General features: G+C 40.8%; 1 protein-coding gene across 2 annotated transcripts in view; it reads right to left on the bottom strand.

The window, feature by feature from the left end:
• Window positions 1-3,911: 3,911 nt before the first annotated feature.
• The window catches only part of dym (dymeclin), a 72,369-nt gene continuing 58,397 nt past the window's right edge, over window positions 3,912-17,883 (bottom strand). For both annotated transcript variants that reach the window (XM_074690910.1, XM_074690908.1), the window contains exons 16-17: window positions 16,692-16,805; window positions 3,912-5,030 (exon numbers count right to left, since the gene is read on the bottom strand). In XM_074690910.1, coding sequence (XP_074547011.1) covers window positions 4,881-5,030; window positions 16,692-16,805 — 264 coding nt within the window. In that variant the 3' untranslated portion in view covers window positions 3,912-4,880. The remainder of the gene's footprint in view (window positions 5,031-16,691; window positions 16,806-17,883) is intronic.

Below are 17,883 nucleotides of genomic sequence, written 5' to 3'. Positions count from 1 at the left end.
TCCCCAGAAGTTGCCAAGATGTCTCATTCTTGTTTACATGGGGCAACTAGTTAAGGTTTGTTATGTTTTCTGAAATATTCAACAATAGTACTGCCACTGATTTAACGCGGTAAAGAATTAAAGATTCCTCCTCTTGGGGTCTTGATGCTGGTTTAGAAAGTTTTCTAAACATGATGAGATAATTAAGAACCAAAGTGACAAAACAACTGTTTTGATATAGCTGTATATATAAAAGTGAAAGTCCAACTGATTGTCATGTTTCCACTTCCATCTCTGGAGCCATGCTGCTAATTTTATGAAAAAGAAAAAAACATTCAACCAAGCTTCATGGTATCTTGAAATGTTTAGATTCTATCTTGTGATTTGTTCAGAAGCTTCATGTGAAAAGATCAACTGGACTGGTGACTGAGAAAGAATTTGGACAATGTCATGTGATAACATAAAAATAGAAAAAGCTGTTTCAAAAACAAAGCTAAAAAACAGATAAGCTCCAGCGCAGGCATGCGTCACGTATGAAGTATTTCTTCAGGTGAGGTGACCAGAGGTTGTTGAATGCAGACATCTCTCTCAGACATCAGGAGCATCGTGCAGTCTGTCTGTCTCCTCTCTGTATCTCTGCGTGGACTCTGGTGTGGGTTTCCAGGTAAGAGTAGAAGTGTGTGAGGCTGACCATGATCTGTTGATTTTGTATTTATATCTTACTCCCAGCACTGTTTTCATGCTGTGAACAAGCACTCCCATGCTGTGACCTAATCCCAAACCTGCAGAGCCTAACGACCTTCCAGCATTATCTTGGTGATCTGTCATATTAATGAGTTCCATGTCACTGGGGGCAACCAGCGCTTAGTGCACAGCCACTTCAGCAAACTGGTCTCCAGTGCCCTACTTTTTACATCCATCAGTCAGTTTTACATGCATCACGAGCCACGCTGCACCGCCAGACTGTACCATGAACTACCAATCCCAGAATCCCCTGCTCTATTCATCTTCCTGCTGTCACCTGAAACAGAAGCGCACTGTAAGGTGACCCCCCACGCCATGAAGGAACAAGGATGGCTATGTCACCTCTCCTCAGCCATCTGGCGCTAGGATAATGGAGCTAACACAGGTGAGAGTCTGTTCAAAGAGAGAAAGAGAGCATCAGTCTCACTGTAACCTGTCCACGACCCCCGAGCGGAAAATGGGCCATTCTTTACATCAAATTGCATCCATTATATTGTCCTTGAGAATGAGAGAATTCCAGGCATGAAAATCGATACAATAGAGACGAAAAAGCATGAAATTCTCTTGGGAAGTGGGAGCGCCAGCGACACAGTGGGTGCCATTGTGCCATAAACTTTTCCCCTCGAAGTGGTTTCATAACTGTGTTTCTGCTGCCTCTGCAGCCGCAGCCTCAACAGGCAACAATGCAGCAGCACATACAGCAGCACATACAGCGCTAAAGCAGATTAATTTTCTGTGATGCAGATTCAAACAGCTTGTGACAGTTTTCCTTCTTTTTGTAGAAGTCAAAAGAATCTGTTTTGAAGACAAGATGAAAACATTTCTTATAGAGTTTGGAAAGTTAGCCTTGAGTAAAATTATCATATGCGCAAGAAAAATGAAACCAAAATTTGTTTACAATTACCCCAAAACTACAAAAGCTGAAATTTTTAGCAGGTGTTTCTGTCTCATTATTAGTAAAACTGATGTAAATTTATAAAAAAGGACTCAAAATATTATCAACAGGAATTAAGTCAAGAACACTCTCATCGTGGGTTTTAATAATTTATAGCCAAACGAAACTAGAGTTATAGCTGGTGTTATAAGCTCTGCTCTTCAGAGTGCTCTCTGGGTTAACCAAGCAGCCTTTTTAGCTTTACCAGTAACATTGCAAAATCCCCCCACACGAGTAAATATATACATGTAGATTTAATTGGAGGAGGTTGGGGTGGAGCCTTATCGTAAGAGGGATAACAGCTGGGTGAACGTCCATCTCCTGTGTGAACTTCATTTCTAGAGCATTTATGGAAAACGTGTTTCTCACCCTTTAAGAGCTATATAAAAAAGTTACTGATAGGAACGTGTTAATACTTATCTCTCCAGGAATAATGCACAGTAAAGAGGTGGTTATGCAAATCAGAATCCTGACAGGGTGAGTAGGCAGCATTGGACAAAACGAGCAGGACTTCTATAGAAGCATCCAGACCAGGGGTTCCCAAACTTTCTCAGCCCACCACCCCCAAAGTTTTGGTGAAGGAGACCAGTGACACCTTGCCCTGGGAGTAAACTTATAGGCCAATTAAAAACAAACATCAACATCATACCAAAAGAAAGAAAGAAAATTAAACTATGTAAAGTAATCTGCCTCCACTGTTACAGTCATTATCCTCGTTTAGTCAACGCAGGTGTCTTCAAAAAAGAAGTGTGGAGATATAGATCAAATGTTTTCTGTTTTTATGCTTTTATGGCTAATTTAACCTCAATTTATTCTATTTTCAACATTGGATAAATAAATATGAATTTTTTTAATAGTTTTTGATTTCGGAAGGCTTTTCAAAACTGCCCTACCAGTGGTTTGGGAAGAGGCCCTGACCCTCACTTTGGAAACTCTGCTGCAGTTTGTGACTTGTTCATTCAGCTTTCCTTGATCTTGCAGTGTTGCAGTTGTCACATGAATAAGGTAAATGCCACGTCTTGTTTTTACTATCATTAACATATATATGGTTTAAGTTACTTTGTACGCTGAGATGCACTCACCAGTTTTGCTGTCTTTGTCCGGATTGCAGGACGGGATCTTGCTCCACTTTTATCAGAGATGTTTGGGACGCAGTTGCTCCTGGGGATGCGTACTTTTCACATTTGAACCAATACTGTACCGATGCCTAGTAACTGACAATCAATACTGGTACTCAACGGTACCAATTTGTGGTACTTTTGTGTGTTTGTGCAGTAATGAATATCAATTTGTTTTATAATAAAAGCTCATTTTTTTCAATTTAGCATATTTATTCTTTAATATATAACCTTGCAATGCTGGGTTCATGCTCGGCATGGGAAATCGTCTTCTCTAACGCTCTATCACGATAATGTGTTAAGGTACCTAAACATGGCACCTTTTGGTTTTACGAGAATTGGTACCGGGTACCATACACAGAATTTGGTTGAAACCCATTAAAGTACCTAATTTGGTTACCCATCCCTAGTTGCTCGTTACAAACCATCTCATTCCTTGTGAGGCGGCTCATGCATCTCTGCAGAGTGAATGTCAATTCTCCAGACCTGCCTGAGATGGAAGTTCACTGATGCAGAGTGCTGATGAAAGCTGATGTTTTTGCCACAGTGTTAACAGGCTGAGGTGGAATGTGCCAGACTCCTTTCTCTGGATTGATTAATATCAAATGTGGGATCAAATTATCCCATAGGACACAGTTCAGTCACTTCCTGGTTGACACAATACAACATTTCCCATTTTTCTACTATTTTACAAACAAAAAACACCTGCAATGTGTTTTTAATGAGTGTTAGATATGAAGGGGAAATCAATCTGTTTTCTATCTAGTTTGCAGGGAGGTTAAAGTCTTTTTAATGGACATATTTCTTTCGGGACGGGGGTGTGATGGTGTTATCTGCTCAGTGAAAATAAAACAATGTGTGTGTTCATGTCTCTAATTTCATTCTGCATACTAACTCCTCGACACTTGGGCTGGTTTGGTTTATCGTTTTTATTTAAACTCCTATTTTCAAAGTAATATTTGCCAACAAAATGACAGCTCTTGTCATTATATATGTAATAATAATAATAATATAAAGCCAGTTTCCCACCTGGGAAGAATCAAACTAAAGTACCACTAATTTCCTCATTAGCAGCAGTCAGGTCAGGACTACTGGTTACATTTCAGGGGCTGAATATATATGAAAAAAAAACAATAATATACATGAAAATAAATAATTTAATACAAAGGCTTGAGTTAAACATGCAAATAAAGTGACAAATCAAAGAGACAACTGTATTTATGCACATCAGGACAGGAGGTTGAATAACGTGTCCTAGTTTTTGTACTCGCCTTGGGTTACCTTGGAAAAACAGAAAGGATGAAGACAGGAGAGCGCTGGAAGTAACAACCAAATTTCCTGAATTAGAGGATAGTTTAAATTATTAATAAACAGAACTTAAGGTGTGAAGTTAACAACGGTGCCACCATGCAACAATGGTGTATTTAAATCTGAATTGTTGAATTGTTTGTTCACTTTATGACCTTTTGGAAGCTTAATATACAAAAACAAATCTTTATACAAATCCATTGTTTTCAGAGAACAATGTTGCATGAAATACCAACTTCAAACTTGTGAAATGTGTGTGAAGATATGAGGCTGTCTTGAAACATAACTTGGTTCTATATCTTAGCAGTAAATGTAGCTGAAAACCATCTAGTGCAAAGAAAGTTGACCTTTTCTTCTGAAGCATTGAGAGAAACACAGGATTATCAATTGCTGAAGTTTTGAGCTCCACGCAAGAAGGAGGAAACGTTAAACGGGAGCGGTGGAACTCATGCCCAGGGGAAGCTGCGCTGTGTTAACCAGGTGTTCCCTAAGGGGGTGTTGGTACGAGTGGGTGCTACAGAGTGAACTGCTGACCAGAACAGACGAAACTTCACAGTGTAGAAGGAAGCAGAGGGATTATTATGATACCAGGGAGAGAAAACCGACAGTGCTGCATAAAAAGAAAACCGCTCTGTACAAGGTTGAGGCACTTTCAAAGCAGCGTGCACACACACAAGAAAGGGCAATGTGCACACACTCACCCAAACACACCTACACACACACACACACCTTCAGTCTCTCTCTTTTTTGTTTCTCCTACACTGAACGAGGAAGAATACACAAGCTGCAGAGAAGCTTCAGCCAGAGTCCATGCTGAAAAGCTCGATGCCATGCGGGTTCCAGTGGAGGCCGACTCCAGAGTTGAAGACGAGGGACCAGACGTAGGGGATGAAGAAGTCCTCGGGCTGATCTTCTTCTACGTACTTAAACTTCAGCTCTGGAAACTTCTGATGACACCGGAGAAAAAAAAGAAAGGGCAAAAAATGGAATTAATACATCTTTATTTTATAAACACCTGAATATACAACCCTGTTGAGAGTCAAAGTGAAGGTTAAAGGCATTTGAATGATGTTTTATTTTTTTTTAAGTTCCTGTGATAACAGAGAATTCAGGTGGGCTGCTTTGAAACATCATATTTCATTTCTGAGCTCAAAGCCTGCTCACATAACCAATCACTGCACCCACCTTTCAAACACATCTCGGGAAAGCTTTTTGAGAAATTCTTACCATTTTTCTCCCATTAATGAAATTACCACACTTTCATTTTCAAAAGCATTTTCAGAATTCAAAACAAAAAACATTTCTATTTTTGATAAAAAAAGAGATAAAAAGTCTTTCAGACTGTGGATAATAAAAATACCCTCAAGATTATTCTGTGGAGACACTTTTAAGCTCACAACCAGTTTGTTGGATGAATTAAGCAACTTTGATGTTATGTTTTCTTTGTATTAACAGAACTATACCTGCTGCCCTTTGCTTCTCTGACCTTGAGCTTTAAAGTGGCTTCTTGATGACTAGATGGTGATGCAGTGCTCCTAAAACTTGGTGTATGCGTCTAGCCTGATGTGCACCACCTCCAAAAGGAAACAACACATTGTGATGACGCTAACTAAAAGCTCTGTGATTGGTCTGTTGAGTGAGGTCCTGTTCCATGTTCAGCTGTGACCAAAACTGTTTGTACACCTGACAGATTGAAGTGAGTCAGACTGTTATTGCCAACTTTAAACGTGAACATATGGTTTGTCCACCTTCCACAGCAGCACATCTCTGGCATAGTGCCTTTATATTTACTGAGTACTTCTTCTTTTTTCTGACTTTTTATTCCTTTAATCAGAGAAGACTAGGGATAGGTATCGATTAGATACTTTTACAGGTACCAACCAAATTGTGTCTATTGCACCGAGTGCTGACAGTGAGGGGGTGGAAGAGTAGGTGCTTTACTGGACATGAACTCAGCATTGCAAGTTGGTTTATTCAGAAATAAATGTTGGACCGAAAAACTTTTCAGATTTTTTTATTAACTTATCGCATTTTGACCAAACTTTTAAGACTCACAGAATATTGTTTCCTATGACTTTGTCAACACCTTAACCACCAAAACAAGAGTAGACTTTCTTCTTTCATGTCTCTCTTCCTGGTTTTGATCCAAAAACAGAGAAAATCCACTTTTTTAGATCATGCTTGTTCCGGAAGCTCCATCCTTTGATCCTCTCCACGATCTCTGTCGTCTTTTCTCACGATCCTGACACTCCTTCTTTCCAAACTACCACGACACATTCTCTGAGTGTGAGCTGCTTTAATTTTTCCAACATGCAACGTCTGCAATGTCTCTATCATCTCACATCTTCTTTTCATATATATGCAGGACTCTCATCCAAAGACGTCAATGGCAGCCATTGAGTTCAAGAAATTAATATTTATTACCACATAAAAACACACAAAAGTACAGAAAATTGGTACCGTTGAGTACTGGTTTTGATTGCCAGGTACCGGGCCAGGTACGTAATGTTTCAAATGTGAATGAACCGATCTCCTAAGATGACAGGACAGTGAGTAAAGTAGGAAATGTGGAAAGAGTGGGAAGTGGCATGCAGGAAAGTTGCCACAGGCTGTATTCAAACCTGGGCTGCCCACTCGAAGGCTTCGCTTCGTAGGGTGCGCAACCTAGACCACTAGCCCATACTAGCATCCCAGAGCAAATGATAACTTTGCAGATATTTAATTTGTTTTCTGAGTATTTTCCCAGCTAAACAACTGAAACTCTTTAACAAACTGAGTACTGGAATTATTTTGGCCACCCCTGTATTTACAACATGTCCGGAACTGCCACACATGGGTTGTACATTTCTTCTCCTGCGACGTCTCCTCTCTTTCCTTTCTTGTAATAGTTTCTGTTTGATGAGCAGAAACATCTTTAGGCTTCAATATAACATAATACATCCTTTTTTCCCCACTTAACTTCTGAAGATTCTCTGAAACAATCACAAAGAGCTCCAGTTTTTCACCCCAGGTTTTGTTGGGATGAACGTGACCTCTGACATATACTCCATTAAGGCATTGCCTTTAACCACACCGTACGTCAACACCTCTGCTCACATTAGATATTTATAAAGTCTTCAACCAGCAGAGTTACATCAGAGGAACTGAGGTGTTGTTCTACAGGTGAGTTAACTTGTTCAGGCCTCTCAGGAGTCACTCTTCAGCAGATATAGTAGCTCTCTGGCAGATGTAATTCCATCTGTGTGTGAGGTGAAATAGCTTACAGGACAGATATCACTCTGCGGTACGACCGCTGACCTCTTAAAGGGACGACTAATGTGCTAACGTCACCTCCTGACCCCGACTGGAGACTGGATATCGACAGCTACTGTTAGAAAATAAAGCAGCCAGACTGTCACTGGAGGCAGACTCCGACACAAGGCAGAGAGGGGAAAAGCGAAGATACAGAGCGGGTTGATTTGTCTGACCTCAATCACAAGAAATGGACAAAACAGAGCTGGAAGGGAGAGGTTTCCTGGATATATTTCAGACTCTCCCTGCTGATTATGTCAGAGGCTGATCCATAGCGGAAAAATCATTATCAGGTTATGTATTGTTATGTAAGCAGAAAGGTTCGGTAAAGCACCTGTGAGTAGTTTTAAGCTGGTTGTGGAATTGACTAGAATTAATTTTGATAACTTTTTATAACCTTAAAAAAATGACCTTAACATGAACAGGAAGTACCCAATAAGAATGGCTGATGATTAAAGTCACAAAAGAAAATAATAAATAAAGAAAATAATAAATAAAGAAGGACAGAGAGGAAGGGAAGGTTCCATTATTATGAAATTAAAGTCTAAATATTATATTTATAAAAAGTGAAGTCATTGTACTTCAACATTTATAGATAATATTTTTTAAAATTCGTATTAATTCTCTAACAAATATGTTTTCTTTGAACATCGCGTCTTAACTTATGAAAATATAACTTTTTCTCGCAACATTTTCGTCTTTCATTTTGTGACATTGCAACTTTTTTCTTGTAACATTAACAATAATAACAAGACTGTATTCTCATAACTACTAAACTTGTTTCTTAGCCATAACATCCTGACTTAGTTTTTGTAAAACTGATACTCTCATTTCGAATAACACTCCTACTTTTTAAGACGTAACACTCAGACTTCTTTTGGAACAATATTTAGACTTTTTCTTGCAACATTTTGTCTTTAATGACGTAACATTATGATTTTTTGAACAATAGGTCTTTTAGTTCGTAAAATTCACTCATTCAGCTGTAACAGACAGACGTCTAGACATCTGATATAAAACAGAAAAAATAAAACAAAACTGGATCTCAAAAGCAGATATTGAATTTGCATGAAATTGATGAAATTGGATATGATGCACAGTATTTGTCCAATCTCTAACGCAACAAGAAGTTGAGCTTGTCTCTGAAGGGCCAGCATAGAAAAGTCCTTTACCATAAAAGCAAAAAGCAATCACACACAAGCCACCTAACAGCAGGTAGGCAGCAGCAGAAGAGCATCAATAATACAGGGAGACCTCATTATATCCTCCTGTCTACACATGCGTGTATACGCGCACACACAACCGGTAATCAGTCTGCGGTGAAAGACGGACGCTGAGGGCCTTTATGTCGTGGTCCCAGTCCTGTCTATTGAGTCCCTGCTGGCTCTATTCACTGCAGCGCTATCGGTATCATAATGACACAGACAGCAGGGCTACGGGGTCACAGGCCATATGCCAGGCTACGCAGGCCAGACCACACACACCAGCAGCATTGTGAAGGCTAGACACAAAGCAGGAGCTGTATTATCTGCTGTGGTATTTGTGTGTAGGTGACTGTCTCGTAGACGAGCGTACCAACTCATCAAATGTTTATAGGGCAGCAACGCTTATGCTTACTCAACCCCAGGTCAACTTTAAAACCTAACGTTCCCTTTAAAGATGCAGATTAATGTTTTTATTTACCCAACAAACAAACAGAAGCAGGTTGCAGTGCGCTGATTAATTTCCCGTCGTAATCATCGTGATAAATGAAACCTCTCCAGTTATGCAAATGATGTAATTAAGGTAATTGCAGCATAAATCAGAAAACACATACAGTCTAACATATGTGTTATTTACATTTTTTTAATTAAAGAAGAAATTAATTAAATGATTTCCTCACATATATGAAAATCTAATCTGATGTTATGATATCATACAATAATATAACGTAGGTCAATGCAAGTTTCCTTAGATGGAGGACTAGATGGAGTCCACTTCATATGCACAACCATGACTCAAAAGACGCACTGCATCGTGACCTCTGTGCGCCACCTTTACACTTTACAAGAACAACTGATCAGGGCACAACAAAGAGCACACAAATGGTCTTTTCTCAGCTGCCACTGCACACACACTTTGTGCTTTCATAAATACAGGTCTGGGTGACATAACGATGACAAGTGAAGAATTAGTTCCCAGATTACCCCTGATTTATCCACGAGAGATCTTCACGAGATCTTCACAAGACATGCTAAAATGGTGAGGTTATCATGTCAGGATCCCCAAACGGCTTCATGTTACATTGGAGAGGTGGGTCTGCCCATAACTCTACCCCTGACAGCCCTCCAGACAGCTGACCAATGAGAGAAGGAGGTTGAGGAAGACGGAGCCTTACAGGCCGTTTACGTGACAACGGTTTTAAGTGAAACGCAAAAGTATTGTTGCTTTTCAGCCTCACATTTGCACGGAAACAGCGTTTCAGCCGACCTAAAACACAAACGTCCACACTTTACTTAGCGTGAGCGCACACAACAGGACAACAGTACCGTTGTTACGTTCGTCACAAACTACTGTGTTGTGCTTGTGCTGCTCAATCTGCTGAATCTGCTGACTTTCTTTCAACAAAATGTGCATCTGTTGCTCCACTTCTGGACTCAACATCCACCAATTCACCAGATGATCGGCTCAACTCTACTTCGGTGGAGATCTACCAAAAACGGCTTCTGGGCAAGACAGTTATAGCGCCAACCACAGGCCTGGCATGCTTACTACAGCGTTTTTAGTCACTGTAAATGCAGACTTTTTTTCACTGGGTGCTAGCGCTTTCTAATAAAATGCTGTTGTGTAAGTGGGTCTTAAAGAGACAGAGGCTGAAGTAAGGGTATTCTAAAACTAAAGTGAACTAAAGTTAAGATTGAATGGAAATTTTTTCAGTTGTAAATCATGGGAAGCTACTTCAGGGGTATCAGAGGGACAAAAAAGTACACTACCCCCTCTTTAACATACAACCGTAGTCAGCTGATCAGCTTAGCTCTGCTTTAAGATCAGAGACAGGGAAAAACATTCAACATGATGTTGTTCTAAGGCAAGAAAATCCAACTAATATTACAATGAGGCTACTGAGAATACTATGTTCAGTTCCTGAGCTGAGACACAGATTAAAGCTTTAAAAAATAGTCAATACATGCATCTGAAGTTTCTGTTAGTTTGACTTTTTCATTGAAGAAGCAGACACTAGATAATCGTACGGCCAGTGTGGAGGTAATTTGTAACACTTAAACATTTAGCATTGAAAACGAGAGTCCAACATGCTAAGTGCTGCCTGGTGAAGACATGATGAACCTAAGTGTTAGTATCACCGGCAGGGAAGTATCTGAAGCACATCTATCATTTTGCACTGCATACCGAGGAAGAAATAGAAAAGAGAAAAATGATCTTTAAACGACTATTGCCAACATTTTTCCTCCCACTTCTATATTGGACAGAACCACCAGGGGATTTGGTGCTGCGGGAAGTCTTGGATATCACTTCATGCCTCGCAGCAAAAATGTCCTCTCTGTGCTCCAGTGCGTTCTGGGAAAAAATCAGAGCATCTCCGGACTGCCACATCACATCCCTGCTATTATCTGCGTCTCTTATTCTGTCTATAGCGTGGCTCCTTCTCTGAACTTATCTCCTCTGGCGCTCTGTTGCTTTCTCGGCCTCCTCCCCTCTTCTGTTTGGTTCTCAGTCTGGCAGCTGTCTGGGCCCACTTGGCCCGTGCTCCTATCAGTTAGTTATGGGTCCTGGCGGGTCAGGCCCTCGCCCCTGAACACAGACTGACTGGCTGCCTGGCTTCATATCTGCACTCGGGACTCTGTGTTCCCTTCCCTCCTCTGCACACTGCTGTGCTGTCAGCGAAGCCAGACAGGGAAGAATGTGGCTCAGGAGCAAATATGAACTTAATACAAACACGAAAACAAACACACAGAGAAACACACACACACACTGAGATGCAGGCACTTACAAAAGCTCTTGAAGGTTACATTTAACCACCTTTCATAGCCAAGAAACTCCGTACTTTGGGTTAGGCACTAGATCTACATGACTGATGCTCAGCTCAGGAACAATATTTGCACAAGTCTGAACAAAGTTTAAATCAAACCCTTGCTGTTTTAGATTTTATATGTTGACATGTAGGATTGGTAAAAACTGCCTGCAGTGTCTGAAGAAGGGCTGGATAAATGAGTATTTCTAAGTATTTGGTAAGGTAATATAACTTAATTCATAGAGTACATTCTTGGCAGTAAGTCAATTCAAAGTGCCTATTACGCAAACTATTACAAAGTTTAACTAAAGACGTTGAAAGGAAAGAATTAAGGGGCCGTTTGCACAACAACAGTTTGAGGGTGAAACGCAAAAGTATTGTTGCGACCTAAAACACAAGCTTTTGAAAACGGCCTCCAGAGTGGAATTTTTCTGAAACGGTGCCGACACCGTTGCCTTGTAAACAGTTAGTTTCAGTGGAAACGCTGACGTCACACTTTATTTTTGCGCAAGTGCATACACAGTACAACAGTTTTGTTGTTGCAATCGTCGCGGACTGCCATGCTGTGCTTGTGCTGCTCTATCTGCTGACTGTCTTTCAACAAAATGTGCATCTGTTGATCCACTTTTAACTTAGTATTCACCAGTACACCAGATGATAGGCCCAACTCTACTTTGGTGGAGATCTCCCAAAAGTGGCTTCTTGACAAAACAGTTATAGTGCCACCTACAGGCATGGCATGCTCACAACAGCGTTTTCAGTCCCTCAGCGTTCCTGCAGATTTTTTTTGAATGCGTTTTAGCGTTTTTGGATGAAACATCATATACACAGGGCCTAAAATCACTTGAAAGAATGCATCAAAGTTTATTGCTCGCATTTTGAAAGTGCTCTTTAAAACACTGAACCTCCTCAACCATTTAGTCTAGTGAAAAAATCGAATGGCTCCTTAAAGAAACGAAGAGAAGCTTTAGCGATGTCAGAGATATTATGGTACTTCATATAAATCCACAAGCAATAACGTACCAATCACAGAAAATAATTGATGCAAACTGTTCTCATTGACTCGGAAACTAACTTAGCAAGTGAAAAATTCAAACAGTTCCTGAAAGGAGAAGATGAGCTTTCTGGGCAAGATTTATGACTTTTTAATGGCAAAATAACAAAAAAAAAACAGAAGATTATAGAATTATAAAACAGATTTTCAAAGTTCAAGCATAAAAGCTACAGTGCGGAGTCATTCAATAAAATTACTTACAAATGTTTTCTTAAATATTCTACTAGATGACACCTGCAACAGGTGAGTTTTAAACCTAGATTAAATGAGCTGAGAGTTTCCATGGATTGGATATTTTTGGGAAGATTTTAATCTTAGAGCATAAAAACTAAACATTGCTTCTCCATGGTAGGTTCTGGAAACAGAAAGCAGACCTCTCTCAGAAGGTTTTAGCAGCTTCAATCGCTGGTTATTATCTCTCAGAGATCCTCCACTCCTCTTTTCAAATGCACAGAGGTAGTTTTTAGTCTTTATGCCAAACTTTTCTCTTAGTCCCTCTGGAAACTTTCCTACGCTCTATGTATTCTAGTAAAGCTCACATGAAAAGTGGTCTGTTTCACCTTTTTTTATCAGCCCGGCTCTTGGATAACACCTCTAACACTGGCTGCAGTAGAACTACAAGGAAGTTTTTGAAGGTCCACAGTTGAGACTATCATATGAGGACGCAGAGCTGTTAGGTTTCAATCATTTTATAGAGAAAATAACTCGGGATGTTTGAAAGAGAGTCGTAGCTCAAGGTTCATTTATTTATCTCTTGGTGATGTTAACTTATGAAATGTAAAGCCTCACACAGTGAAGTGACATTGAGAGAGGCTAAGTTTCACAATTTCATTGTGTTCAGATGCGTCTTTATAACTTAAGACCCTGAATCCCTGCGTTTTCAGAGTTAACCCTTCTGGGCTTGAAGTCTTTTCACTGTGAAGTTACTCAGAGAAAATGTGTGGGAAAGAAGAGCTGACCAGCCATCATAACAGCTGGTCAGCCCCGTGAGCCCCCCGTACGCCTCTCTGTCCCTTCCTGAGGAGCCACAGAGTCTGTGGCTATCGCCGCTCAATAAGGCCGATTTCAGTTGGTCAGGCTAAACAACACATTCCACAGACACTGCCCGTGAGAGCCTCACACACCCTGAAACAACACACCCCCACAAAGAATAAGAGACGGTTGAGAGACGGGACATTGAGGGTTGTCCCTGGGGTATTTGCCACCTTCCTTCAGCCCTTTCTTTCAGTTGGGAGCTGATTTGCATGTGCTTGTGTAAATGCTTTTAAGTGCATTTAGTAAACAGACTTTTTGCAGACAGTCTGGAGCTGAAACAACATGATCAGAGTGATCTAAACAGAGTTGTTGACTTTACATCTGTGGATGGATTTCAAGACAGCAAATTTAAACTGTGCCATCCAGAATAGTTTCAGGGGCTGAGCTGCAAGCTTCACAGAGCAATCTCCTTCCTCAATGCACTTTAAGGGGAACAATCATCAGCCCTCTGTGCACACACGACTGATTGAGACACCAATAACCCTTCTAGGGACTCTTCCTGAATAATTACCAACTTATCGACGACTCCACACAGCATTTAATCCAACCTATGGATTTTTGCATCAGGAGCTGAACAGCAGAGTGAGCTCATAAGAAGAAGGGAAGGAAGTAGTGGAGAGACAGCTGTTTGTTTGAGGGATGGTGCCATCAATCAGCCGGCACTTCTCCCCGAGGAGACATAGCCTAGATATTCTCTTTGCTTCATGTCACCAGAAGAGCTGGAGAGCAGTTGGGTGGTGGAGAGTCTGTGTGGGACTGAACAACGCTGCTGCTCAGATACAAAGACCGGGCCACATGGCTGCACAGGCATGGACACAAACACACGGTTCACAGGAACTAAGAGAAAAAGTCCTTTTTAGCGTCTTTGGTCACTTTGGAATATGTAGTTCTTATTTTCACTTACAAAGCTCTGTAGACTCTGTCATCATCATACATGAGCCCCCACACTGGGAGTCAAACACTGCATCCCAATGCAGCCCTGCTGTATCTATGACGACTGATTTACCTCTGTTTATACCAACTGAGTGGTTTTCTGTCAAATTTAACCACTGTTTTTGTTGATGTTGAACATAGTCCTTAACTGTTTAGGACTTCGGGAGGCATTCCTGATTCCTGACCCCCACTTTTGGAGACCTGGGATGCACTGATCCAACTTTTCTGGTCCTGATACCGATACCTGGGCTATGGGTATCGACCAATACTGATCCTGATCCGATACCAACGTTAAATAATAACCTGCATGGCCTTTTGTGGGATAAGACTAGTAATGTTTTTAATATGTACATATGGAATTACTGAAGTTAATATTTATTTAAACTATACGTTTTTAAATGTTAAACAGCAGTTTGGTTAAAAAAATGCTTCAGAAATAACTATTTGATTGTAAAAATGTAGACCCTGTAGACTAAATCATAGCTTAGCTTTAGTGTCATGTTTGGACCGATCCTTTCCCACAGATACCTGCTACCCCCAGCTTTGAGGGGCTGGTTCAGCGCCAATACACGATACCCGATACCCGATACCAGGATTGGTGCACCCCTATTGGAAACTGCTGCTTGAGCCTGTAAGCCCACAAACCACTTTTCCAACCCAGAATCCTGCATGTGTTACCTGGCAAGCGTCTCTATCAAAACATAATTAATCTTGAAAGAACTCAGACACAGCGCTGTGATTGGTTGCCTGGGCAGGACTGTTATTTCCTGCTTTTACAACATTTCTGGAATTGCCACACATTGAGCATACGTTCTGTGTCCTCAGACATCTCATCTTGCGGGACTGAAAAGAGGCGATCAGACTGACTTGGAAATCAGACATGGACACAATGATGCACAAATTTGTGCAAGAGTCAACACAGAGGTATGAACCTGGCTTGAAAGTGTCAGGTCCCTCTCCTTTGGAGATTATTTACTGATTTGGGTCTGGAAAACACACCGGCTCTGTACTCCTAATGTTTTCCAGTTTGTTATTTTCAGTTTAGTCTTCTTGCCTTAATAAGACCTATTAGGTCAGCTCAAATGGAGACAGGAAATGTGTGAAAGGCAGATGACATGCACTAACACATGTCAGGACCAGGAGCTGATCTTGCCAGCAGCCAAACTGTTGCCCCCTCCGCACTCTTAAGAGTAGGACTTAAAGTTGATAAAGCTTAGAGTCGGCTCAGCGGCTCTGGCTTGCCTCAAACCAGCCCATACTAACACTGTTATAGGCTTAGCCTGTAGGGTGAACGGTCTGGAATCTGCAAAAATACATAACACTGCGATGATGAAACACTCATAATCCAGCTTCAGCTGACTCCAGGAGTGCATGCCACAGGCTCGACCCCCCGCCAGAGGACACAGCAGGTTTACCCACGTCTCTGTGTGTGATTCCACGGCTCTATAGTCGATGGCTACATTAACGCTCCGAGGTGCTGACTGAGACAGACAGAAAGAGAGCACATGGACTCTCTGCAACGCACCATCCCTCTTCCACGTCGGCAAGCAGGACAAATGCCTCGCAGCCAGCCGCCGAGTATAGAACATGAAACACATGATGAAACATGCAATTAAGAGCTTGTGTGCTGGTGAGGAGCAGAGTGGGGAGACCGCTGGATACATATTTCCTTGCTGATTAATGGAGGAGCACCGGGAAGGGCGGGGGTTAGTGAACCCGCCAGGAGAGTTGGGAGTGTTGGGTAACGAGGCGCAGTGGCAGATTTATATCCCACCCCTTCCCCGGGATCTTATGTGCCCATGACAAAGTGCCCCCCAGTCCCCCATCCCATCTCCTTGAAATGTCATTACATGTTCGCGTGGAGCGGGCCAGCAGAGATGGAATGAAGATGGGCATTAAAGCTAATGAGAATTGGGCTTTAGCCTTTTGTCTGGTGTCCCAGTGGCTCTTTCCATCTTTCTCCTGCCTCAGTCTCTATACCTATCCCATACCTCTCCGTCTCACCTGTCCAGACAAACTAATTCTCTTCTCTCCACAAAATGAGCACCAATCTTCTGTACCTCGCAGCCTTTCACACAAAGTGTACCTTCTACACAAGCACCATGATGTCCATTATGAACACTTGTTTTTTTGTCTTCGACCAGTTTTATAATTAATTCTTTATTGTCTTTATGCTCCCACAATCCATCTGTTCTCCTACTGTGTGTGTGTGTGTGTGTGTGTGTGTGTGTGTGTGTGTGTGTGTGTGTGCGTGTGTGTGTGTTCCAGACACAGTGACAGATTTACCTTCAGTCTGTCTTTGGGCAGGGCCTGGGCTCCTTTCATGATGACCTCCTGCACTCGCTCCACTGACAGGTCACTTCCAGCCTGCTCCAGACGCTGGCTGAAGAAGCCGATCACCTGACGGTCAAACCATAGGAAACAACCAATCAAAATACAGAACCAGGACTATGATCAGACATAATTTTTATTTCTAGTGCAATAAGATAACATCAGAGGTTTGTGTCATGGTTTGGAGTGAAAAATCCAACTCTTTAAATATGACTGAGTGACACAAGTCGATCTTTCCCCCTCTCATTCAGTCGGCTACAGTCAGGAGTGGAATATCTTAGTTTAAATTGGTTGAAAATCCTACCACCTTCACATTTATTTAGTTTTCATGTATTGAAAAATAAGTCAAATACTGAAAACAGTTTTTAGAACCAACTAACCAAGTTCAAGGAAACAAGGACATTTAAAAATGGGACCTCCCAAAGTTTTCCTGGCTTTCAGTGATAATTAGACACTTGAGGAACTGCATTTGTTTTGCACTTCAACATTGGCTTCATTTTTTTAAAATGGGGTTGCTTCTTGGTTTTGGCACAGAAGCTGGCCCACGTAAGCAAAACACACAAAAAAAGTGGAGCTTTGAACTATTGGAACACATCATGTTTAGTTGAAAAATGTTGTCTTTTTGTGTTTTTTTTTTGATAACTCATTTAACAGATTTTTAATTATTTTCATTATTCATCCCGTGGTTTTTAACCTTTCTTTTGGAGTCTGTTTAAACAGTGTGTTACAATTGTTTAGCAGTGTTTTGAAACACTTTTCAGGGGTTCCAGTTTAGGCATTCCAATAAATAAATAAATAAATAAGTAAGTAAAATAAATTAAATACATGAATAAATAAATAAAAATAATAATTTCTTTATACAGCACTTTCTAATACAAGTAATAAAGTTCTTCGCAAACAACAGTAAAAACAGGTTAAAATTAACAGCAGACAGTAAAAACCAATAAATACAAATAAGACAAGCAGCTAAGCAATAAATTAATAGCAAAACCAATGAGATACAAAATAAGATAGAATCACAAAATAAAAGTTTTTTGTAAAAAAAAAAAAAAAAAAAAAAAAAAAAGGACCTTAAATCTAAACCACAGGTCTGCATGATCTGAGTCATGCTTGGTCTTCTTTTGTGATGCTGTCGAAAACTAATATT

This window comes from Halichoeres trimaculatus, unplaced genomic scaffold, assembly GCF_033239565.1.
Source record: "Halichoeres trimaculatus isolate MK-OKI-2021-1 unplaced genomic scaffold, fHalTri1.1 fHalTri1_scaffold_16, whole genome shotgun sequence".
Classification (NCBI taxonomy): Eukaryota; Metazoa; Chordata; class Actinopteri; order Labriformes; family Labridae; genus Halichoeres; species Halichoeres trimaculatus.
Note: the sequence above shows the minus strand (reverse complement) of the source record. Positions and strands in the feature narration are given on the sequence as shown.